The sequence below is a fragment of the Hypanus sabinus genome, chromosome 10 (genome assembly GCF_030144855.1).
Source record: "Hypanus sabinus isolate sHypSab1 chromosome 10, sHypSab1.hap1, whole genome shotgun sequence".
NCBI lineage: Eukaryota > Metazoa > Chordata > Chondrichthyes > Myliobatiformes > Dasyatidae > Hypanus > Hypanus sabinus.
In genome coordinates, this window is record NC_082715.1 from 98013431 (window position 1) to 98038808 (window position 25378).

The 25378-nt window shown below is 39.0% G+C and overlaps 1 protein-coding gene across 1 annotated transcript in view; it reads left to right on the forward strand.

Annotated features, from left to right (window-relative positions):
- The window catches only part of bckdhb (branched chain keto acid dehydrogenase E1 subunit beta), a 223359-nt gene extending 204432 nt beyond the window's left edge, over nucleotides 1-18927 (forward strand). Inside the window, exons 10-11 of the mRNA XM_059982370.1 lie at nucleotides 15891-16040; nucleotides 18577-18927. Of these exons, the coding sequence (XP_059838353.1) occupies nucleotides 15891-16031 (141 nt within the window). The 3' untranslated portion in view covers nucleotides 16032-16040; nucleotides 18577-18927. The remainder of the gene's footprint in view (nucleotides 1-15890; nucleotides 16041-18576) is intronic.
- The last annotated feature ends 6451 nt before the right edge of the window (nucleotides 18928-25378 follow it).

Genomic DNA, 25378 nt, shown 5'->3' on the forward strand with positions numbered 1-25378 from the left:
TTCCAAAGCATGAATTTTCTTCTTTTTAAACCATTCTGTTGTTGACTTACACTTGTGTTTCAGATCATTGTCTTGTTGCATCATCCAACTTCTACTAAACTGAATGATGATCTGAGCTAGCTTCTTGAAACTGCAGTTAATGGTTATTTCTTGTAGAAGCATTGGAAAACACCTATATCATTCATCTTACAATGACTTTGTTTCAGAAATAAACAGACAAAAATAAACGTCCATCTGTTGTTTTCATTGGAACTGTAATGTCACTTTTAAAATTAACTGACCATGCAGATGGATCACTTCATCTTAACATGGCAATTTGTAACTTGATGATTCTTTAAATGTGCCTGATGCTACAAATGTGACTTTGAATAAAACTGCAATGTCATCAAGTAATTTACAGTAATGATAAGAGTAATTGATGTCAGCTCCAGCAGGTGGCTCAGGTATTGTTGGTATCAGAACAGAAACCAAAAATATATTGAAGCACTCTTTCACAATACACTTTTAGTAATGTGTAGTGTCATAGGTTGGCCGCAAATAGAATAAAGTTAGTATTATAACACAGCCTGTGTATTAACCATAATCCCTAGTGACTGACATAATCAAAGATCACCAAACATTGCTAATAACCATGAACAAACCCTTAGTTTTCATTACAAACAAGAGAAAATCTGCAGATGCTGGAAATCCAAGCAACACAACAAAAAGTCCTGGAGGAACTCAGCAGGCCAGGCATCCTCTGGAGAAGAGTACAGCTGACATTTTGGGCCACACTCCTTCAGTGGAACTGGAGAAAAAAAGATGAAGGGTAGATGTAAAAGGTGGGGAGAGGAGAAGGACAAGCACAAAGAGTTAGGTGAAACCGGGAGGGGGAGCGGTGAAGTAAAGATCTGGGAAGTTGATTGGTGAAAGCGATACAGGGGTGGAGAAGGGGGAATATAATAGGAGAGTAGGGAAGGACACAGAAGTAAAAAAGAGGAGTAGCACAAGGGGGAGGCGATGGGCATACAAAGAGATAAAGTGAGAGGGAAATGGGAATGGTGAAGGAGGCATTACCAGAAGTTCAAGAAGTCAGGTTGAAGGCTACCCAGATGGAATATATCGTGTTGTTCCTCCAATCTCATCACAACAGTAGAGAGATCATGGATAGATGAATGGGAAGTGGAATTAAAATGGATGGCCACTTCTTCTGGCAGATGGAGTGTGGGTGCTCAGCAAAGCAGTCTCCCAACCTGTGTCAGGTCTCACCGATGTACAGGAGGCCACATCAGGACCACTGGACACAGTATATGAGCCCAACAGACTCACAGGTGAAGTGTCACTGCACCTGGAAGGACTCGTTGGGGCCCTAAATAGCAGTGAAAGAGGGAATGTAGGCACAAGTGTATCACTTGTTCTGCTTGCAAGGATAAGTGCCAGCAGGGAGCTCAGGGAGACACATAGCCAGCAACCTCTGCGGAAAGCAGAAAGTTGGTGGGGGGGTGGGGTTAAGGATGTGTTTGGTGACAAGATTCAGTTGGAGATGGCAGAAATTATGAAGAATTATGTGCTGGACACGGAGGCCAGTAAGGTGGTAGGTAAGGACAAGAGGAATCCTATCGCTAATAGGGTGGTGGGAGACAAGGATGAAATGGAAGAGATGCATAGAGGACAGCATTGATGGTGGAGGAAGGGAAGTCCCTTTGTTTGAAAAGGAGGACATCTCCTTCATTTTATTTCTTACACCTCCTTCCCCTTTGTCAATCCCTCTGTCTTTATCTCTGAAGACAGCTTATCTACTGATGTCTATTATAAACCCACAAACTCTCACAGATACCTGGACTATACCTCTTCCCACCCTGTTACTTGTTCCCATTCCCTTCTCTCAATTACTTCGTATCCGCCCCATCTACTCTCAGGATGAGGTTTTTCATTCCAGAACAAAGGAGATGTCCTCCCTTTTTGAAAGAAAGGGGCTTCCCTTCCTCAACTGCATCTCTTCCACTTCACGCATGTCTGCCCTCTCTCCATTTTCCCACCACCCTGATTACTAACAAAATATATCAACATGCAGTTGTCAATGATGAACCAGCATTGTTGGTGTCATTAGTAATCTAGTGATTTACACAGGTGAAAAAAAAATTCCAATAGGCCAGGTTCTGTACACTGACAAATAAAACAGTCTCTATTTTGTTATCAGATTTGAAATATATTTTGCTTGCTTCCAGTTTAAAAATGTTTACTCTACCTGTCCTACAATATTGAATGGGAGGTCATTTGATAACGTACAATGTTATTGGGGAGTTTTTCAGAATTTTTTGAATTATAACAAATGCCATTGTCTGGCAGCAGCAGAAGATTGACTTCTGCTGTTAATGATTCATTTTGATTCATTATTGATTCTGTTATTGATTCATTTGCAGATTGTTGAATTTAGCCCATATGGCTTAAGCTGTAAAGACTGCAAATCACTTTAACACGTAACTTTGGAAATTACTGTTTATGCTGTGCAGGGAGCAAATTGTTCTCTGTGTTTGGCAATCCAATCACTCAGTCTAGGACATGGTCTGTCAGTTTCTGGCTGTGAAATCAAAGTAATCATTTCAGTGCTAAATGATCAAAATGATGTCATTATTATAATTTGTATGAATGATCATAAATTCTGCAATATTATTAATTGGCAAGAATCTGTATAATAATATTTTCTTTGAAGAAGCAAGTAGTGTTTGGTATCAATTGGGTGAAGGTTTGTTTTTGCTTTTGTGAACACACTGAATCTCTGCAAGCTCGGAAAACTATAAATATTCCTGTGTATAGTTTGCACCCACACTGATCCCTATGACCTAGCCTATCTCTTGACCTAGCTTCTTCTCCAAGCCTATAGCAGTGGGGAAAAAGGACATAATGCATTTGGTTTTTATAGCCAGTCAGATGCAGAATCAAAGAAAACAATTAGCGATTATGCTGCTAACCTTGTGCTGGATTTCATATTATTCATTTTATGTGCAGATCCAATGAGATTTGGTTAATTATACTGGGGGAATTTGTTTAGTCCTTTAATAAGAACAGGGTAAAGCTTAGGCATGAGAGACTGCACATGCTGTAAATCTTGAGCATCACGCACATAATGCTAGAGAAACTGCAAGTCAGGCAGCTTCCATGGAGGGAAACAAACAGTCAATATTCCAGGCCTGCTACTGGAATTAGTTCCTTCAGCATTTTGTGTGTATTCCTCACGAGTAAAGCTATTTGGCCCCTTGAGCCAGAACCACTATTCTACAAAACTATGCCTGATCTCTACATTTCACTGTGTATTCTTACTTCGTTATATCCTTTGATTCATTTGTTTTCCAGAAATATAACAATCTCTGAATTGAATCTCCTCATTAATGCCATGACTGCAGATCCCTGGCATAGAGAATTATAAGTTCAACTGCCCTATGAGTGAAGAGTCCTTTAAGGCCTATCCCTTATTTCGAGGCAGGGAAACATTTTCTTTTCATTTACTCTGTCAAGTTAATGAAAGATATACATTTCAGTGAACTAATTTCTCATTCTTCCAAAGTCTGGAGTAAAAAGGCTTTTCTGCTCAATCTGACCTGTATGACAAGCCCACGTTCATGGAATTATCAAGTAAATCTTTGCAACACCTCCTCTATAGCAAATACATATTTTTTAGTTAAGCAGATCAAAATTGTATACAATACACCAGGTGTGGTCTCACCAAGATCGTATGTAATAGTTACTCTTTTACAAAAAGTCTCTTGCAGCAAACACCTAAGATTCATTTGACTCTTGACTAATACATACTTGTGCATTATAGGATGTAGTTTTAACTGTATAATAGATCCAAACAAGAATAACCTGCTGCACCTGCTTGTTAGTGTTAAGTGTTAGTGAATTCTGAATTAAGATTCCTGAGTGGAGCAACTTATTGAAGGTTCAGACAATCGGTATTTACTTTAAAGCCTGAGTACAGAGACATCATACTGCCAGCTAAAAATTAAGTATCATCATCTGGCAAGTTTGCAATACTGCCCAGTGGAAAAAGAAACAAAAATCTATCATTGATAGCAGGCCTGTCAACTGCATATTTTCAGTTTGCCACCCAGAGCAAAGATAAGGTTTCACTTGTTTTTGCCTTCTACCTTGAAGCTCTGTGGTCAGTGGATATTTTATTTCTCCTTCAAGAAGAGGCCACCACCAGAATAACACAAAATACATGGATTTTTTTTTAAACAAGAGAAGCAGCCAATAGAAAGGACCTGTATAAGTGGAGCAGATTGGCAGGTATGATGTTGTGGGCATCGCTGAATCACGGCTGAAAAATGATTATAGCTGGGAGCTTAATGTCCCAGCTCCCCTTGCTCCCCTCTCCTTCCCTGTCAGTGTACCATGAGTCTCTTCCCTCCATGTTTCTGTTTATCTTTTCCATTTAGACCAAGGGTTCCCAGCCAAGGGTCTGCAGGCCCTTAAGTTAATGGTAATGCACCATGGCATTAAAAAAAAAGAGGTTGAGAACCCCTGATCTGACCAATAACCATTCTCCTTATCATAGCATTTTCCATGCACCCACTGTAGATATAGTTCCTGGTCCTTTGTCTCTTTCCCTCCAGAAGTCCAGAAATGCAAACTCTTCTTTCAGGTAAAAGAGTAGTTCACTTGCATTTCTAGCTTTGAAAACTGTATCTATTGCTCGCAATGTGGTCACTTCTTCACTGCAGCAACTGAACAAAAATTAGGTAACCACTTTGCTAAGCTCGTTCTGTCCCCAAAGTTGATAGCATTTAAGAGGTTATTACATGGATCCATGAATGCACATTGAATGGAAGGATATGGATCATGTATAGGCAGTAATGCATTAGTTTAACTCAGCATTGTGTTTGGCATAGACAACATAGACCAAAGGGCCTTTTCCTGTGCTGTACTTTCCTCCTTTAAATAGAAAAAGACACCATTGTCCTGATGCATAGTCATGGTGTGTGTTTTCATTTTGAGTGGCTGTTGTATTTCAGCTTCAGGAGCCCATTCAAATCTGTTATTTTCCGCAATCTTAAACAGCGTATTTGAAAAACAAACCCAGCGAGGATTAAAATTAAGTACAGGTGGCCCCCATTTTTGGAACGCTCGCTTTACGACAGCTCGCTGTCACGAAAGACCTACATTAGTACCTGCTTTCGCTGACCAAAGAATATTTTCGCTTTTATGAAAAAAAGACGCCAGCTTTATATGTGTGTTTATCCAACATAAGACTACCATGACCGTGAAGCCTTGTGCGGGCAGTTGTGTGCACATGCATGAACATGCTGATTTTTTCTTCTCCAAATTGATTTTGGCTCGCTGTCTTCCTGATTCTGGTAAGTGAAACTACACAGTACATACAATATTTCTACTTTATATAGGCTGCATATTTATCATATCATTTATGCTTTTACTATATGTTTGTATTATTTTAGGTTTTATGTGTTATTTGGTATGATTTGGTAGGCTATTTTTCAGGTCTGGGAATGCTCAAAAAATTTTCCCATATAACTTAATGGTAATTGCTTCTTCGCTTTACAACATTTCGGCTTACAAACAGTTTCATAGGAACGCTGTACCTTCGGATAGCAGGGGAAACCTGTACAAAAGTCTGCATTGTCCTTTCTTACATTTCAAAGAATTTGAGAAAAATCCTTCCCAGGTGATTGATATCCATGTACAGGGGCAAGTGGACTCACATAATCCATTGGTGAAGAACTGAAAGATTCATGTCAGTATTCCTTATAAATTTCTCTCTGAATAATTGTTCTTTCTAACACACAATTTCAACTGTTTTGTCAAAGGCAAATTTAACGCATGTCTTTTGAGAAGAAATGGACCATCAGATATACATGTAATTATTTTCAATGAGATGGCATGCATTTCATTGTTCAGTATTGTACCAGGAAAATATTTGCTGGTGAGCTTTAAGGTGCAATTCTAGGCAATAGTCCTCTGAATTGAAAGCTGTTTATGATACTTCTTAAGACCCATGCTGTAACTTACCTGCTGGGTGAAAGCCACGCTGGTCGTTGATTGGCCCTTTCGAAGGATGTGGCAGCTCTCTCCCATGGGCTCTCTGATGGTGGTGTCTGAAAAGAGGATGCTGTCCAAGTTGCATGCCATCTTGGACAATGACTCCCATCCACTCCATAATGTACTGGTTAGGCACAGGAGTACATTCAGCCAGAGACTCATTCCACCGAGATGTAACACTGAGCGTCATAGGAAGTCATTCATACCTGTGGCCATCAAACTTTACAACTTCTCCCTCGGAGTGTCAGACACCCTGAGCCAAAAGACTGGTCCTGGACTTATTTCCACTTGGCATGATTAACTTATTATTTAATTATTTATGGTTTTATATTGCTATATTTCTTCACTATTCTTGGTTGGTACGGCTGTAACGAAACCCAATTTCCCTTGGAATCAATAAAGTATGTATGTCTGTCTGTCTTTGATGCCATGGTATCAGCTTTCAGTTTCAGGGATCCCAGCAGTAGATGAATAATATGTGTAGAACATACTCTTTTTTGCTAGTGGCTCCCTTCAGACTGGGTCGCGACCAGGCTGGAGAATAACTGGGAAAGTGTATTGCAGATAAATATGTAACTGTTTGTTGAACATTTAGTCCAGTTTTTGTTAATAAGGGGGACGTAGATATGTACTTGTTCGACTTAGATACTTAGTGTTTCACTATTTGTAAATAAATAGTTAATGTGTGTTTACAGTCAGTGTCTTGTGTCCTACTTACCAAATCTGCAAACCTCCTTTTGCGAAACACATGCCTAGATATTCATCTAAAGGTGTGATGACCCAGAAATCAAGGCAGTGTTCCAGCTGAGGTTTAATATCAGTTTCCCCTCACTTTCTTGTGTTTCTTTAATTTCAGGAAACCTTCACATGCTGTCATGATTTTGGAATTATTGCTAGTACCTTTTTAATAGAACATGGGTGACATTTACAATTGTACTATGAGATCATTTGCAAGTTAATTGTGTCCTGATAGATTGTCTATTCATGTTTGTTATATGATTTTTTTGGAAACTGAAAATTCATTCAAGTAATCAAGAAGAATCTTTTGTGCAGATTCTGAATCATTATTTATTAAGATCTGGCAAGAATTAACATGCTTGATTAATGAAATACTTGCTAAATAAGGAAAGATTAGAGACTTAAGAATCTTCTATCAGTTCTTGGTGGCCATAACATCTGCGTAACTCACAACAGGGGCCTGGACCTTGAAGTTATAGTAGCCTTGATTGTTGGGAATTTGGAAGGGAAATCAGAAATCAGGACATGAAAATTAGAAACATGATGCAAAAGGATTGGACCATGCAGACAATGTGAAATTAAGAAATTTTACAGTATTGCACAGGAGCAGACAAAGGGAAATGAGAGGATCTAAGAGAGCTTTATTGTACAGATAGATAATCGAACATTATGTTGTCAGTATTGTTGATGAGCTGGAGGTGCAAATAACTGTATAGGATTATAATGTAATGGGAATAACAGCACTGGGTCATTACTACAATGAGTGTTAAATATCCTGCTGTTTCCTTTGCTCTGTCGCTGAGCTCTTCATGCAGCCAACCTCAACATCAGTGAATATATTTGGTGCTGATGCAAATCAAATAATTTCCATTTAGCACTGATCAACAAGCTGTTAGTGCATTCTTTATCATCTTCATGTTGCAGTGGCAAATCTATAGAGAGGAGTAATATTTCGGTCAGGCAATTTTTGTTAAACTGTCACTTAATTCTCCATGATCTTGCCTGCATAAATATAAATTCATATACACTCCAGGGGTCAGGCAAAAATACAAGAGTGGCATGTTACTATACCAGAGAGAGTACAGTATTGTGATAACATTGAAGGTAATGTATTCTACTTGATGACTGTGGAATAGTTTTTTGCGATGTAAATTACTGCACTCTTCTGTACATAGGTTTCTTTACATAAAATGAGGGGCTGGTTGTCAGCTTCTCATTTGAACCAAAAAGGACCATGGAAACAAAGATAGGAGAATACAGCATGTTACCGTCTTCGCACCTCATTTGATAAATTATCAGTGCTATCTATTTTTGTGCATGGTTTCAGATGAGTAACATTGGTAACCAAAAAAAATCCTTCTATCTGGAAATCATAATAGGTTACCAGATCATAAACACAAGAATTTCTGCTGATGTCAGAAATCCAGAGTAACACACACAGAACACTGGAGGAACTCAGCAGGTCAGGTAGCATCAATGGAGAGGAATAAACAGTTGATGTTTTGGGTCATGACATTCATCAGGACTGGCCAGTTATGGGGCATATGCCTTTAATACCAATAGCAACTACACACATGAAGCTAAATCAAATGTCTCCTATGGATGCAGGATTTACCAGTGCAGAAGACAACTGCACTCCTGTGGGTGATTGGTATGGAGAAAAAAGATTGTATCATGTAATATGTAACATGGAGAAAAAAGATATTGAAGAATCTGGTTCTGCAAATGATGTTGGTAAAATGAAACAAGTATCAGTGAGTGATAGTGGGATTTATAGGAGCAAATTTGCAGAGGGTATCAGACAGTTCTAGGAAATCTAAAGTTGTGATAGTAGATGTTTTTAACATTCCACATATTGACTGGGACTCCGATATTGTAAAAGGACTGGATGGGATAGAGTTTGTCAGATGTATTCAGGAAAGGACTCAACTAGTGAGAGTATTATACTCTGTCTCCTCTTGGGGAATGAGATACTGCAGGTGACAGAAGTGATTGTAGGGGAACACTTTGGATCTAGTGATAATAATTCCGCTAGTTTCAAGATAATTATAGAGAAGAATAGGACTAGCACTCAGGTTGTTTTTTTGTCAGAGATGTTTGATAAGTGGAGTGCCTTCAAAAGTGAAATACAGAGTATGCTCCTGTTAGAATAAAATGCTGATGGATTAGGAAACTTGGGTTTTCGAGGGATATTGAGGCCCTAGTAAAAATAAACAGTATAGCTACATTAAGAGAATCTGTATTTACTCAGGAGAGGGGCACAAAGTCTATAGAACCTAGGAAAAAAGTCATGAGGTGGATCTCATTGAAACCCATCAAATATTGAAAGGCCTAGATACAGTGGGCATAGAGAGGATGATTCCTATAGTGGCAAAGTCTAGGACTCCTTAAAATACAAGGACGTCTGTTTAGAATAGAGATGAGGAGGAATTTCTTTAGCTAGATGGTGGTGAATATGTAGAATTCATTGTCATAGATGGTTGAGGAAACCAAAACATTGGGTTTCTTTAAGGTGGAGTTTGATAGGTTCTTGATTAGTTAGAATGTCAAAGATCAGGGAGAAGGCGGGAGAATGGGGTTCAGTGGAATAATAAATTTCATGATGAAATAGCAGAGCAGACTTGATGGGCTGAATGGCCTGATTCTGCTGCAGTGTCTTTAGTTTTATCGTCTTATGGGCCATATTTGGATTACAGAAGAGGAAGTGTTTGCTGTCTTGAGGCAAATTAGGGTAGATAAACCCCCAGTGCATGACATGGTGTTCCCTCGGGCCTTGTGGGAGGCTAGTGCAGCAACTGCAGGGGCCCTGGCAGAGATATTTAAACTGTCCTTAGCTAGGTGAAGGTGAGGTGCTGGAGGGCTGGACGATAGTAATTGTCATTTGTTGTTTAAGAAAGGCCCTAAGGATAAGCCAGGAAGTTATAGGCTGGCGAGCCTGACATCAGTCATGTGTAACTTATTGGAAGGCATTATAAGGGACAGGGTATATAAGTACTTGGATAGATGGGGCCTGTTTGGGGATAGTTAGCATGGCGTTTTTGAGTGACAGGTCATTGCTAACCAATCTTATAAAGTTTTTTGAGAATGTTACAAAGAAGGATGATGAAGGGAGGGCAGTGGACATTGTCTAAATGAACTTTACCAAGGCCTTTGCGAGGTTCTACTTGAGAGACTGGTCCAGAAAGTTAAGTCGCTGGGCATTCAGGATGAAGTCGTTAATTGGATTTGGCATTGACTTAGTGGGAGAAACCAGAGAGTGATTGTAGGTAGTTGCTTCTCTGACCGGAGATCTTTGATCACTGATGTGTCACAGGGAAATTGGACCGTCGTTGTTTCTCATCTGTATAATGATGTAGATGATAATGTAGTAAACTGGATCAACAAATTTGCAGATGGCACTAAGAGTTACAGATGGCAAATAGTGAACAGTGAGAAAGGCAATCGAAGCTTACCAAGTAGTCTGAATCAGCATTGAAAATGGACTGGAAAAAGAGGGAATTTAATGCAGGCAAGGGTGAGGTTGCATTTTGAAAGGACAACAACCAGAGTAGAACTTGTACAGTGAATGGTAGGACAAAACATCTGAAAGTGACATCACAGGTAAATAGGATTGTAAAGAGAGCTTTTGGCACATTGGCCTTCATAAATCAAAGTACGGAGGATTCGGGTTAATTTGGACACATTGGAGTCAGTGCATTTCAGCACAAATAAGCCACTGCCCCATTTAGCCAAAGCTTCATGGAAATAGTTAAAAAGATATAAAAAAGACAAACTGAGCAACAAGTTATATACTTAAGTGAAATACAGAACAAATTAGAACACATAAGTACATAAGAAGTAGGAGCAGGAGTAGGCCATCTGGACCATCAAGCCTGCTGTGTCATTCGATAAGATCATGGCTGAGCTGGCCATGGACTTATCTCCACCTACCTGCCTTTTCCCCATAACCCACTATTATGCAAAAATCCATTCAACTTTGTCTTAGATATATTTACTGAGGTCGCCTCCACTGCTTCTTTGGGCAGAATTCCACAGATTCACCACTGTCTGGGAAATGCGGTTCCTCCTCATCTCCTTCCTAAATCTACTCCACCAACCACCGAATCTTGAGGCTATGTCCCTTAGTTTTGTTCTCACCTGCCAGTGGAAACAACTTTCCTGCCTCTATCTTCCCTATCCCTTTCATAATTTTACATGTTTCTATAAAATTTCTTCTGATTCTTCTGAATTCCAGCGAGTACGATTCCAGGCGACTCAATTTCTCCTCATAGTTTCCCTGCCCCCCTCCCCCGCTCCATCTCTGGAATCAACCTGATGAGTCTCCTCTGCACAGCCTCAAGAAAGGAGACCAGAACTGTACACAGTATTCTAGGTGTGGCCTCACCAGTACCCTGTACAGTTGCAGCATGACCTCCCTGCTCTTAAATTCAATCCTTCTAGCAATGAAGGCCAACCTCCCATTTGCCTTCTTGATAGCCTGCTGCACCTGTAGGCCAACCTTGTGTGATTCATGCACAAGCACTCCCAAGTCCCTCTGCACAGCAGCATGCTGCAATTTTTTACCATTTAAATAATAATCTGTTCTTTCATTTTTCCTTCCAAGGTGGATGACCTCACATTTAGCAACATCGTACTCGATCTGTCAGACCCTTGCTCACTGACTTAACCTATCTAAATCTCTGCTGACTCTGTATTTTCTGCACAATTTGCTTTTCCACTCAATTTAGTTTCATCAGCAAACTTAGGTACACTACACTCAGTCCCCTCTTCCATATCGTTAATGAGGTAGCCTCCAACATCACCAATAGTACTACCATACTATAAAACTGAGTATTAATTCCCATTAGTTATCGTGGAGGAATTCATCCAGAATTCATTCATCAAGGAACAAAATCAGTGTAGACATCTCGTGCAGGTAATGACTACATCGTCCAAAACTTTATTTTCATTGTAACATTCAAGGTGATTATTGATACCTTCAAATTTTTGTTAGCTCCTAACCTGTTGAAGTAGTGAAGTCATTTAATTTTCAATCCCAGCTGTTTCTGGCATTTCCAAGCCGGAATGCTTGAAACCGCAGTGAGCAAAACAGTTCAGAATTGTTTTGCTGCTTATTTCTCACTTGCTAGCAGAAACAGAATCACTGCTTTTTGAGCATAAAACACCCAACTAACAGTATTTAAAAACTTTTCACTCTTAAGCATGGTGTAGTGCGATTAATGCTAGTTAGAATTTATTGGGTAACAGTCTCCTGCCACATGAAGTGGCATAGAGACCCAAATAAATGAACGGAATCCTGGCAATTTTCCCACTTAGTTTTTGTTCTTTAAAAGTTGTTCCAAATAAGTGTCTGCCCTGATTAACTGATGGTCCAATTAACTGGAATCCACTGTATTGAACCCAGGAGTTGGAATGTTATGTTGAAGTTGTTTTAGACATTGGTGAAGCTAAATTAGGAGTATTATGTGCAGCTTTGGTCACTCCCTTACAGGAAAGATTTCAATAAGCTTGAAAGAGTGCCTGGAAAATTTGTCAAGACCTGAGGACCTGAGTTACAGGGATAGATTGAATAGGTTAGGACTTTACTCTCTGGAGCACTCAAGAATGAGAGGAGATCTTATGAAGGTATACAAATTATAAGGAGTATAGATAGGGTGAATGCATGCAGACTTCTTCCCCTCAGGTTCATTGAGACTCGAACTAGAGGTCATAGGTTTAGGGTGAAAAGTGAAATACTTAAAGGGAAAACTACTTCTCTTAGAGGGTGGTGTGAGTGTGGAATGAGCTGCCAGGGAAAGAGTAGATGTGGATTCAATGCTAATATTTAGGAGAAGTTTGGTGAGGTACATGAATGAGAATGGTTAGGAGGGCTTTGATCCAGATGTAGGAGATGGCACTAGGCATAAAACCAGATCAGTGGAGACTAAGAAGACCAAAGGGCATGTTTCTGTGCTGAACTGCTCCATGACTCTATTCAAGGAACCAAGACTGTAATGGCGTAAGGTTTTGGCAAGTTGTGGAAAAAGGCAAGCTCCACACTAGACTAGGTTTAGTATATTGAGAAAGAACCTTGCCTGCACACATTAGAATGAAAGTTTGGGAGGCAAAATTGTAATTGATGAATAGGTGATTTTCGAAAGGGAGGTAATTCAGGTACACTGTGGTAAATTTCCACCAAGGAGAACAGACAAATAGAGTCGTAAGGATAGAGAGAAAGTTGAAACATAGAAGTGGATATGTGACAGATGTTAAGTGAGAACCAGATTGAATGTAGATCTCTGAATGGTGAAAGGGAGTGAAGAGGATAAAGAGGAAAAATGAAATCAGAATATCAACTGACAAAGGGAATCAATAAATGCTATTAGCCTGTCATGGATATTGAAGGGAACTGGTTAGGCACTAAAATTGAGACCTTTTTTGACAGAGGGCAAGAGTGAGAAATTAAATCTGTATTTTGCATCTCTCTTTACTGTGTAGGAAGATAATGCCAGACTACAAATCACCATTTCACAAAATTAAGTGGAGGGTATTGTGATCCTGGAATAGGATTTAGATGGATTGAGTGGTTGGGTGAAAATCTGGCAAATAGGATGTGATGTAGTAAACTATGAGGTATTTTGGAAAGAGGAATCAAAAAGTAGATTGTTCTCTAACTGGAATTAGACTGCAAATGAATTAAGTTCAAAGGTATCTAGATGTGCTGGTGCACGATTCGCAGAATGTTAAGAGACATAACAAGTCTAGAAGGGAAAATTATGAGTTTATTGTGGAATTACGGATAGAAAGTATGAAACTATTGGCCATAAATTTCTGGTTCTCTTTATACATCATTGTTCCAAAACAAATTAAACCCAGATAAATAAATCAATGGAAGCATCCTTGGGGAAGGTTAATGGATGCGTACATGGATTCCAAAAGCCATTTGATAAAATTGTGCATATGAAGTCCTGATGAAGAATCTGAGCCTGAAGTGTCGACTGTTTATTTCCCTCCGTGAATGCTGCCTGACTTGCTGAGTTCCTCCGACAATTTGTGTGTGTGCTCAAGATTTCCAGCATCTACAGAATGTCCTGTGTTTAAAATGTATCCTCTTTTGGATCATCAGCAATTTATCCTGTAACTCTTGGCTAGCAAATGGATGTCGGAGTTTATTTGCTTGCATTTCAGTTAATCTTGTGTTGGTTCAACAGCAGTGCCAGTTCTGTATAAAAGTTCACCAATGAAGGGAATTCTCCCAATCTTTGCATCAGCAAAAGGCTGGCACTGCTGATGACACAAGCAATGCTGAAAATCTGGATGTCCCTGAACCTTTGCTCTCAGCCTTTCCCAGGCAGGATCGAGAAGGGAGAATGCCTACAATGAGCAGCCCAATCTCTTGCCCAGAAAAGAGCAGGAAGTCTTGGAAAGGTTGGTTAGAGTCTGTGGGAAGGAAAAGGAGGTTGTAATTTCTCACCTTCACTGCCTGGTTGGCACTTTTCATTTTGAACTCCCTGGGCTGCTGACTAATGTCAAAGAGCAGCTTCTTTTCTCAGAACTAGAGTATGTTTTGAAAATACGCTTTGTAATTAGTTTATGATCAGAAATAGTGATTGATAGCAAGGTCAGTGTGTCAAACCATGTAAGAGGGTAATAATAGAGCGGGGCCAAATGACAGATGAATCTTAATGCAGATAGTATCTGTGGACATGAAAAACAGGTAATGTCTTAAGTTGATGACCTATCTGATGAAAAATCATTGACATGAACTGTCAACTGTTCCTCTTTCCAAAGATGCTGTCTGATCTGCTGAACATTTCCAGCAATTTCTGTTTTTATTAAAGAGTGTAAAAGCTCGATTGAGAGGATGTTTATTAGAGGTATTCATAATGATGAGTAGTCTTTCAAAAAGTAGGTAGAGAAACTTTTCCTATTAGAGGAAGAAAATGAAGTGGCCTAGAGTTAAGGCAACAGAACCAAAGATAATTTTTGAAATAACTATTTATCTGTAGTTGGTGGTCAGTATCTGGAAATATTCTCTGGTGGTTTTCAGATAAAGAACTGGATCAGTATTAAAGAGTAATTGCAGAGTTCTCTTGTAGAGAGAGAAAGTGTGTGTTTGTTCAGAAAGGACCACCTGTGTTGTTTTTATTCAATGACTTGATGATTACAGCATTAACATATTGATTACCAATTACTTTACATACCGTCCCCAGAATAATTATTTGTCTGAATATGAACCCTTGCTGAAAGGCAATTTAGAACTTCTTAACTACCTGTACGGGTAGCCTGGAGTGAGGCACTCCAACCCGAATAAAAATCCAGAATTAGCATCTCTGTGTCTGCCACATTTTCCAATATATTCCACATTAAATGCATTGAGGAGCTTGGAATGAAAATTACTGGCTTCATAAATCATGGTGAGAGCCCTTGGTTCTCATTCATCCATCAATAACCATCTGAATTTTAGGGAAGTAGCTGTATATCCCCTGTAAACTTTCCATTTCAAACTTAGTTGCTTGTACAGAGCATTCAACATTTCTGCTCCATATCATATTGCAATATTTTCAAGGGTAAATTATTTCTAAATACTAATTTTGGTTCCAAGATGTGACTAAGCATTTCTGATGTTATCTCCATATGTTAAGATCAATTCAATGTTCTGATCATGAAACACTGGTTAGTAAATGGAACTTGTATAAGTTCTTTTCATAAGCTCTATGTTTTTGAATGTCTCATTGCAGAACATTATTTGCATCATTGAAAACAAACTGTAGATCCATTCTCATTATATGGCTCATTAAACACACACAGAAGAAGAACAATAATGTTATTATATTGATGGGCGTGTTTTGTTTCGTTTTGTAAACTCAATCTGCCCTTTCAAGAAGCTGGTTAGTGCTATGCAAATAAATAAATATGGTAGAATTTGCATCACAGAGATAAGAAATGTTAGTCACTGAAAACTAAACTAGCTGATATGATATTACCACATCTATTCTAATCCAGAAGTACTCCAAGGGTGCTTTGTGCCTAATACAGTGTTGCTGACTAAAACACCATATTGATTTTATAGTAAACAAAATTTGATAGTCACTGTATCCAGTAGTTCTTATTACATTATTTCTTGTAATTTACAGGAAGAGTGCTTTCTCAACCTGGAGGCCCCAATCAGCAGAGTCTGTGGATATGATACACCTTTTCCACATATCTTTGAACCCTTTTACATACCAGACAAATGGAAGTGCTTTGATGCTTTGCGGAAGATGATAAATTATTAAAAGCAGCTGGTAAGAGATCTCAAAGTTTCAAAAAGATGTGAGTTAACATCTGAAATACATACATAATCAAAATCTGTTGACAGAGTTGCAAGGCCCTCACATAATCTGTCTTTCAAAGAAGGTGATTAGTTTTTATTTTGATATTCAGCAAGGATTAAGTTTTAATATGCCTTTTCCATTTTATCAGAAATATAAAAGTATTACATTGATTGTGTTATATGCTTCACAGAACATGGTGTTTTGAAAATGATATGACATCCTGTCATTGCTACAGAATTTCACAAAAACATTAAAAGATTACTTGAAACGAATTAAACTTGAGCATATGTAGTATCAAAATTATTTATGCTGCTGGTGGACAGTCATTTCAAGCTGAGTTAGCCAAAAGTATATATAAATCTTCAAGTTGTTGTATACGGTAAGATAGGCATTGTAGCATTCGTTTTTTTTCTTTTGTAAATATGAATAACATTACTTTCTTGCTTTATACAAGCACGGTAAGAAATCTGAACTGATATCCAGGCGGCAGTTGAGGAAAAATTCAAATTCCTCCGTGCCGGTTGAGACATTTAAATTTCTGTTTTCACATATTTTTAAAATCCTTAAGTCAGTAATAATTTGTCTATCTGGTTGTTGTTTAGACCCAAGTGATTCACTAACAGAAATCTGCTATTCATTCTCCGTTTGGCATCATGTCTAAGACTAAACAGATATTGACACATCTACCATGCTTTAATTGTTATTCCTTCCACATCTTCTGGTGCATTGGTTGCCGTTTCGTTAGCATTATTTTCCTGTTTTTTACGAAGCTGAGTTGCTAGCTTGGTGCTCAACCTAGTATAGATGGAAAGTGAGCAAGGACCTGGCCAGGTTTGAATCCAGGACCACTCCAGCGCCTTGAAGTCTGGCGCTAATGCCACTACTCCACCAGCTGGCAACCATGATTTAATGTTGCTTCCATAATCTATTCACTTAGCTGAGTCCCAGCTGTGAATTTGAGTCTTATTTCTTACATTGTAAATAGCTGTCAGATCTGTTCCCCTGTCTATAGACCAAAAATAACCTACATGTAACAAAAAAATCTCAAGTGATTTGACTGGGAGGGGCAAATATAATGGAAGACATTGAACTGAAGGATATAATAGGGAAAAGTAACTATAAGATGGATAAGTGTTAGTGATGTGGATGTAAATTGGACAATACCTTTTAAGGTAATTCTTTAAGGTATAATTCTTAACCTCTCTGATACTTTCCACCTCACTAAATTAGAAATCTCTCCAGATTAATTTCAGTCCCTTGCCTCATATCTGCTGACCAGCCAGATGATACCAAAATTCCCAAAAAGGTTTTGTGAAGGGAATGCACAGCCAGATAACAGCAGGAATGGATAGCGTATGGAGGCACACACCTATACATGGCAGAGTATCTGAAAGTCATTTCAGAATCATTGTTCAAATATTACTACATTCTGCCCAGATTCCTCAAGTGTCATTCACTCATGAATGGGGGCCAAAAGATGGATGTTGGCCATGTCCCAGCTTTCAACTAAATCAAAGAACCTAAATGGACCTACTGTGAGCCATCCTGAACAACATATCACAATGCTCAGGGTGGTTCTCAGCAGGTCCTTTTAGGTGCTTTGATTAGCTGAATGCTGACGCATAGCCAGTTTGTAGAAAAAATTGTGCTAAAGTTGTGCATCAGGTCTATAGGATGTGTTGCAATGTCCTTTGACTAGTACATAGTTTTGTTCTTCAAAATCTCTTTAACACAATTGCTAGAATATTGTTCCTATAAATATATTCATACATACATACAAAGTGTTTTAATCTTATGAAAATTCAAAAATGATTGAAAAAGAATCGAATATGGTGGAAATAGACAGTAGGTGCAGGAGTAGGCCATTCGGCCCTTCTAGCCAGCACTGCCATTCACTGTGATCATGGCTGATCATACACAATCAGTACCCCGTTCCTGCTCTCTCCCCATATCCCTTGACCCCGCTATCTATAAGAGCTCTATCTAACTCAGAGACGATCTCGAAAGACGGAGACAATCAGGTAAGATCTATGGGAAGAGAAACAGAGTTAATGTTTTAGGTCAAAGATCTGTCAGCATTGGGTAAAAGAGAAGACAAGTTTTAATTTCAAGAGATGGTAGGGGAGGGATGGATAAGAAATATTGATGTTTGGTTGAGGTCAAGGTTACCATGGGAATAAGATACTGATGAAATAACCTGAATTGTTTGTCAATAAGGCAGTCAGGCAAGTTAAATTTAACTAAGCTACATTGTCACAGTTCTTTTCCTCGTGTTTTGCCACTTTAAGTACAGTTCATCTTGTTGATTCTGTCCACTTGCTCTGCTGCAAGAAAACCTTCGAATTGGGCAAAATGTGTTTTTAAATATTCTGAAAAGATAGTTTTTCTCATGTAGATAGCATTAGTTTTAAAGGAGGAGGGGATAATCGCTATGCTTTTAATGCGCACTCAATTAAAGACTGATACTGAGATTCTTCTAAATCATGTCAATGATTTTCCTTTATAGAGGTAAAGGGCGAGACGTGGTCCCAGGTTGCATTTTATCCAGACTAATTCTCACTGACCAAAAGATTAGCTGCCAGCTGCTACGATTCCTGAGTAAAGATGGACCATGTCTGTACTTTTCTATAAAATCTACAAGGGAAGATATTGCTCGATAAATCAGGTTTGCTTTAAGATACTAAATCCTTCTGTATTGATCACCTGAAGAATATATGACACTCTATGTAATATTGTGATTGAGTCTGTGGAATTTATTATGGTTCTTCTTTCATTTTAAAGGTGTCCATACAATGTAATCACGGTGAAAGTGGCTTTTTTAACATGCACAAAAATAAAAATAACGTATTTAAGTTGTTTAATTTGATTTCATTTATTCACTCAGAACGTAATATAGTTCACTTATCAAATCAGCTTGTGTACGTATGGAGCTATTTTCTAAATGTCACATGACACTTATATTACGGAGTAGCACAAGTTTATATAAGATTAGAAATTGAAAAGTAATCAATATAGTATAAATTCGTTATACTGTTCCTCTTGTATTAAATATGACATTATAATTAAAATACATCAATTAGAATATATGTTAATTCCTTTCATTGGATTCTCTTGATGAAAGTAAATTTATTATCAAAGTACATATACGTCATCATGTACGATCCTGAGATTCATTTTCTTGTGGGCATACTCCAACAGGCTGGTCTTTCATCCTCAATATTCTTAACTATAAAGTTGAAGCTATGTGGAGTGACCATCTCTTTTACACAGATTCATAGAAAATTGAATTGTGGAGATGTAAACCTCATTTTGCTGATGGCTGTATCTACTTGAAATGTGTTAGGTTAATTTCATTATATTTCTTACTGTGCAAATTACCTTGATTCATCAGTATTGCACAAGGTACATTGCTGAAGGAGCTTAATTATGATCCTACTCTGAATTTGAATGGTATTTGGATTTGGGTGCTTGACACTCAAAAGTGAAAAGATATATGGCTATTTGCTCTTTTTGTAGATTAAAGTAAATGTAATATCCTGATACAATGATAATTGTTTAAATTAATTTTTTTTGTAAATATACTTTAGTGAATTTAAATACATTGCCTTTCTTTGATATGTGGCCATACTTTAATACTCTAACCAGTGTATGCAAGCTTCCTTTATTTTTAGATTCTGTGCTCAAATCAATCTAAGCACACTATGAAGCAAACAAGCAGATTGATGGCTCATAGAAATTAGAAATTGGACGCAGAGGAAAACTATGATTTTTGTCATAGAATTCTTCCTTATAGGGAATTCACAAAGAATTATTGAAGATGTTGATTGCAGAGGAAATCCGTAGATGCTGGAAATTCAAGCAACACACACAAAATGCTGGTGGAACGCAGCAGGCCAGGCAGCATCTATAAGGAGGAGCACTGTCGACGTATCGGGCCGAGACCCTTGTTGAAGGGTCACATACATAAGGAGTAAAAATCTTTACGTTATGTCTCCGTCTAAATGTGCAATGTGCAGTCATAGTAATTTATTATTTATAATAAATAGAACAGTCAATGTAACATAGAAATACACTCAAATCAGCATGAGTTAATCAATCTGATGGCCTGGTGGAAGAAGCTGTCCCAGAGCCTGTTGGTCCTGGTTTTTATGCTGTGGTACCGTTTCCTGGGTGGTAGCAGCTGAAATAGATTGTGGTTGGGGTGACGGGTCCCTAATGATCCTTTGGGCCCTTTTTTTCACACCTGTCTTTGTAAACGTCCTGAATCGTGGGAAGTTCACATCTACAGATGCGCTGGGCTGTCTGCACCACTCTGCAGAGTCCTGCGATTGAGGGAATTACAGTTCCCATACCAGGCAGTGATGCAGCCAGTCAGGATGCTCTCAATTTTGCCCCTATAGAAAGTTCTTAGGATTTGGGGGCCCACACCAAACTTCCTCAACCATTTGAGGTGAAAGAGACACTGTTGTGCCCTTTTCACCACACAGCCTGTGTGTACAGACCACATGAGGTCCTCGGTGATGTGGATGCCAAGGAACTTAAAGCTGTTTACCCCGTCAGCCCAGATACATTGATGTCAATAGGGGTATAGGGGTTAGCCCGTCTGCATTCCTCCTGTAATCCACAACCAGCTCCTTTGTTTTAGTGACATTGTGAGAGAGGTTATTTTCTTGAAACCACTGTGTCAGAGAGATGACTTCTTCCCTGTAGGCTGCCTCGTTATTGTTTGAGATTAGGCTAATCAATGTTTATCAGCAAACAAAATGTCACACAACAAAAGAACTAAACAGATTTGTACCAATGACCAAATGGGGTGATGGCCCTTTCTTGGTACTGTAGGATTCTCTCACAGCAGTAGTGTGTACAGAGAGGAGGTGGAAAAAATACTACTACAAAATTATTGGTTGATGGCAGTAAAATGCCAGGCATAGAATGTGAGAAAGTATCTTCAAGCTGTGGACTTCAATGTTCTTCACTGAGAATGGCTGAAGGATGCAGTTTCCAGACTTGGTCTGTGGAACGTGGTGAATGAACCAATATTCAAACTCTTAATTGGCAAAGCTAAGAACAATTATTCACAACTTCACAGCTTACTATTTGTTAAGGGATAAACATAGAAACGTAGAAAATCTACAGCACAATAAAGGCCCTTTGGCCCACAAAGTTGTGCCGAACCTGTGTCTTCTGTGGCAACCATTTCAGCCCTGGGAAAAAGCCTCTGACTATCCACATGATCAATGCCTCTCATCATCTTATACACCTCTATCAGGTCACCTCTCATCCTTCATTGCTCCAAGGAAAAAAGGCCGAAGTCACTCAACCTATTCTCATAAGGCAGGCTCCTCAATCCAGACAACATCCTCTGCACCCTTTCTATTGCTTCCACATCCTTCCTTTAGTGAGGCGACCAGAACTGAGCACAGTACTCCAAGTGGGGTCTGACCAGGGTCCTATATAGCTGCAACATTACCTCTCAGCTCCTAAATTCAATTCCATAATTGATGAAGGCCAATACACCATATGCCTTCTTAACTACAGAGTTGATCTGTGCAGCTGCTTTGAGTGACCTATGGACTTGGACCCCAAGATCCCTCTGATCCTCCACACTGCCAAGAGTTTTACCATTAATACTATATTCTGCCATCATATTTGACCTACCAAAATCAACCACTTCATACTTATTTGGGCTGAACTCCATCTGCCACTTCTCAGCCCAGTTTTGCATCCTATCGATGTCCTGCTGTAACTTCTGATAGCCCTCCACACTATCCACAACACCTCCAACCTTTGTGTCATCAGCAAACTTACTAACCCATCCTTCTACTTCTTCATCCAGCTCATTTATAAAAATCACAGCGAGTAGGGGTTCCAGAACAGATCCCTGAGGCACACCGCTGGTCACCGACCTCCATGCAGAATATGACCCATCTATAACCACTCTTTGCTTTCTGTGGGCAAGCCAGTTCTGGATCCACAAAGCAATGTCCCCTTGGATCTCATGCCTCCTTACTTTCTCAATAAGCCTTGCATGGGGTACCTTATAAGGTGATCAGTTTTTGATTCTTTGTTCCGAGCTGTCTCTGACTTCAGGTTCAGGGTTCCCCCTTTCCGAGTACTCATTTTCATGCAGTTCCTGAGTTTGCTAAGAAGGTAAATCATGATTACATATACATCTCCCTCCTGTTCATTGTTTTCTCTAGTAAGACAGTACCACAGCAATAATCCAGACCAGGTGGAAGGTAATTTGTTGTTTTTGTTCTTTTGCATTGGACTGTTGATTACTGCAGTACCATTGCCATTTTCTTCTCTCCAATTGTGTACCATCTTTGTTTTACTGAACAAATCAGTACAAAGAAACATGAAATTGATAACTCAAAACAATTAATGTAAAAACATAATTTCACATTACCAAGTCTCATCACTTGAATTAATTATTGTCAAATCCTAGATCACTTAGTTGTTTCTTATTACCATTTTGACACATATGTTTTCTGCCCATTGCTGAAGTAATTGGAGAAGTCTTATACTGGACCCATTTTATAATGTATCTAACCACTTTCTAATTAATTGACTGTATAAAATGCATAAAAACATACCGTTGTGGTCTAGCAGTTTAGTTGTTCTGACCAAACATCAGATTGGGGAAGTGATTTTTACTGTGGAATGATTGTTGGTGCCAGACATGATGGTTTGAGTATATCAGAAATGGATGATCTGAGGTTTTCACACATTACAGTCTTTAGAGTTTATGGGCAATGGTGTGAAAAACCAAAAAAATTAATTGAGCGGCAGTTCTGTGGGCGAAAAATGCCTTGTTAGGGATAAAGGACAGAGAATGTTGGCCAGACTGGTACAAGTTAAGTCAAGTCACTTTTATTGTCATTTTGACCAGGACTGCTGGTATGGTACACAGTAAAAATAAGACAACGTTTTTCAGGAGCATGGTGTTATATGACACGGTACAAAAACTAGACTGAACTACGTAAAAAAGCAACGCAGAGAAAGCTACACTAGACTACAGACCTACACAGGTCTGCGTAAAGTGCACAAAAACAGTACCGGCATTACAATAAATAATAAACAGGACAATAGGGCAAGGTGTCAGTCCAGGCTCTGGGTATTGAGGAGTCTGATAGCTTGGGGGAAGAAACTGTTACATAGTCTTTTCGTGTGAGCCCAAATGCTTCGGAGTCTTTTCCCAGATGGCAGGAGAGAGAAGAGATTGTATGAGGGGTACATGGGGTCCTTCACAATGCAGTTTGCTTTGCGGATGTAGCGTGTAGTGTAAACGTTTGTGATGGCGGGAAGAGAGACCCCGATGATCTTCTCAGCTGACCTCACTATCTGCTGCAGGGTCTTGCGATCCGAGATGGTGCAATTTCCAAACCAGGCAGTGATCCAGCTGCTCAGGAATCTCTCAATACAACCCCTGTAGAATGTGATGAGGATGGGGGTTGGGAGATGGACTTTCCTCAGCCTTTGCAGAAAGTAGAGACGCTGCTGGGCTTTCTTTGCTATGGAGCTGGTGTTGAGGGACCAGGTGAGATTCTCCACCAGGTGAACACCAAGAAATTTGGTGCTCTTAACGATCTCTACCGAGGAGCCATCGATGTTCAGTGGGGAGTGGTCGCTCTGTGCCCTCCTGAAGTCAACAACCATCTCTTTTGTTTTGTTCACATTAAGAGACAGGTTGTTGGCTCTGCACCAGTCCGTTAGCCGCTGCACCATCCCTCTGTCAGCTGACTCATTGTTCTTGCTGATGAGACCCACAACGGTCATGTCATCGGTGAACTTGATGATGTGGTTTGAGCTGTGTGTTGCAGCACAGTCGTTGGTCAGCAGAGTGAACAGCAGTGGACTGAGCACACAGCCCTGGGGGGCCCCCGTGCTCAGTGTGATGGTGTTGGAGATGCTGCTCCCGATCCGGACTGACTGAGGTCTCCCAATCAGGAAGTCTAGGATCCAGTTGCAGAGGGAGGAGTTCAGGCCCAGTAGGCTCAGCTTTCCAATCAGTTTCTGAGTGATGATTGTGTTGAATGCTGAACTGAAGTCTATGAACAGCGTCGGAACGTATGTGACTTTTTTGTCCAGGTGGGGGTGGTGACAATACTGACAAGAAGGTGACAGTAGCTCAAACAATCAAGAACCTATCAACCTCTGCTTTAAATATACCAAGAGGCTTGCCCTCCACAACCATCTGTAGCAATGAATTCCACAAATTTTCAACCCTCTAGTTAAAGAAAATGCTTCTTATCTCTGTTCTAAATGGTTGTCCATGTATTTTGAGGCTGCCCTCTAGTCTTAGACTCCGCACTGTAGAAAACATACTCTCCATGTCCACTTCGTAGGCCTTTCAATATTCGCTCGGTTTCCCCTCATCCTTCTTTCTTTCTTTTTCAATCTTTTTATTAAATTTCATATATAAAAAAAAACAACACAAAATAATGAATAGATTACAGATTCAATAAACTTGAGATTACATTAGTAATAGGATAATAATATCCTATTAAAACATCCATCAACAAAAGGTACATAAATCAATCAAGTCTATGTAAATATATATGAAAAACAAAAATAATCGTCGAAAAAAGAGAAAAAAAAAATTGAAATTATATATGAGAAAAAATATATAATGAAAAAAAATACTAAACTAACACTAACATGGGCAATAATAACACTTTATAAATATATAAAGGTGTCAAGAAAAGAACTCCAGAACTCCATACCTGAACAAGTATAAGTAGAGAAAAGGATCTGAAATAAGCCAAATTAATTCATATGAAAGTGTCGAATAAATGGTCCCCAGGTTTCTTCAAATTTAATTGAAGAATCAAAGATAGTGCTTCTGATTTTTTCCAAACTCAAATAAGAAATAGTTTGGGAGAACCACTGAAATGTAGTAGGAGGATTTACTTCTTTCCAGTTTTGTAATATAGACCTTCTGGCAATTAATGTTACAAAGGCAATCATTCGTCTGATTGAAGGGGAAAGTTGATTGCCATCTTCATTTGGTATACCGAAAATTGCAGTAATAAAATGGGGTTGTAAATCGATATTCCATACTGAGGAAATGACATCAAAAATGTCCTTCCAATAGTTATGTAAAGTGGGACATGTCCAAAACATGTGAGTCAATGAAGCCACTTCTAAGTGACATCTGTCACATTGAGGATTGATATGCGAATAAAATCGGGCAAGTTTATCTTTAGACATATAAGCTCTATGTACAATTTTAAATTGTATTAAAGCATGTTTAGCACAAATAGAGGAGGAATTAACCATTTGTAAAATTTTTTCCCATTTATCTG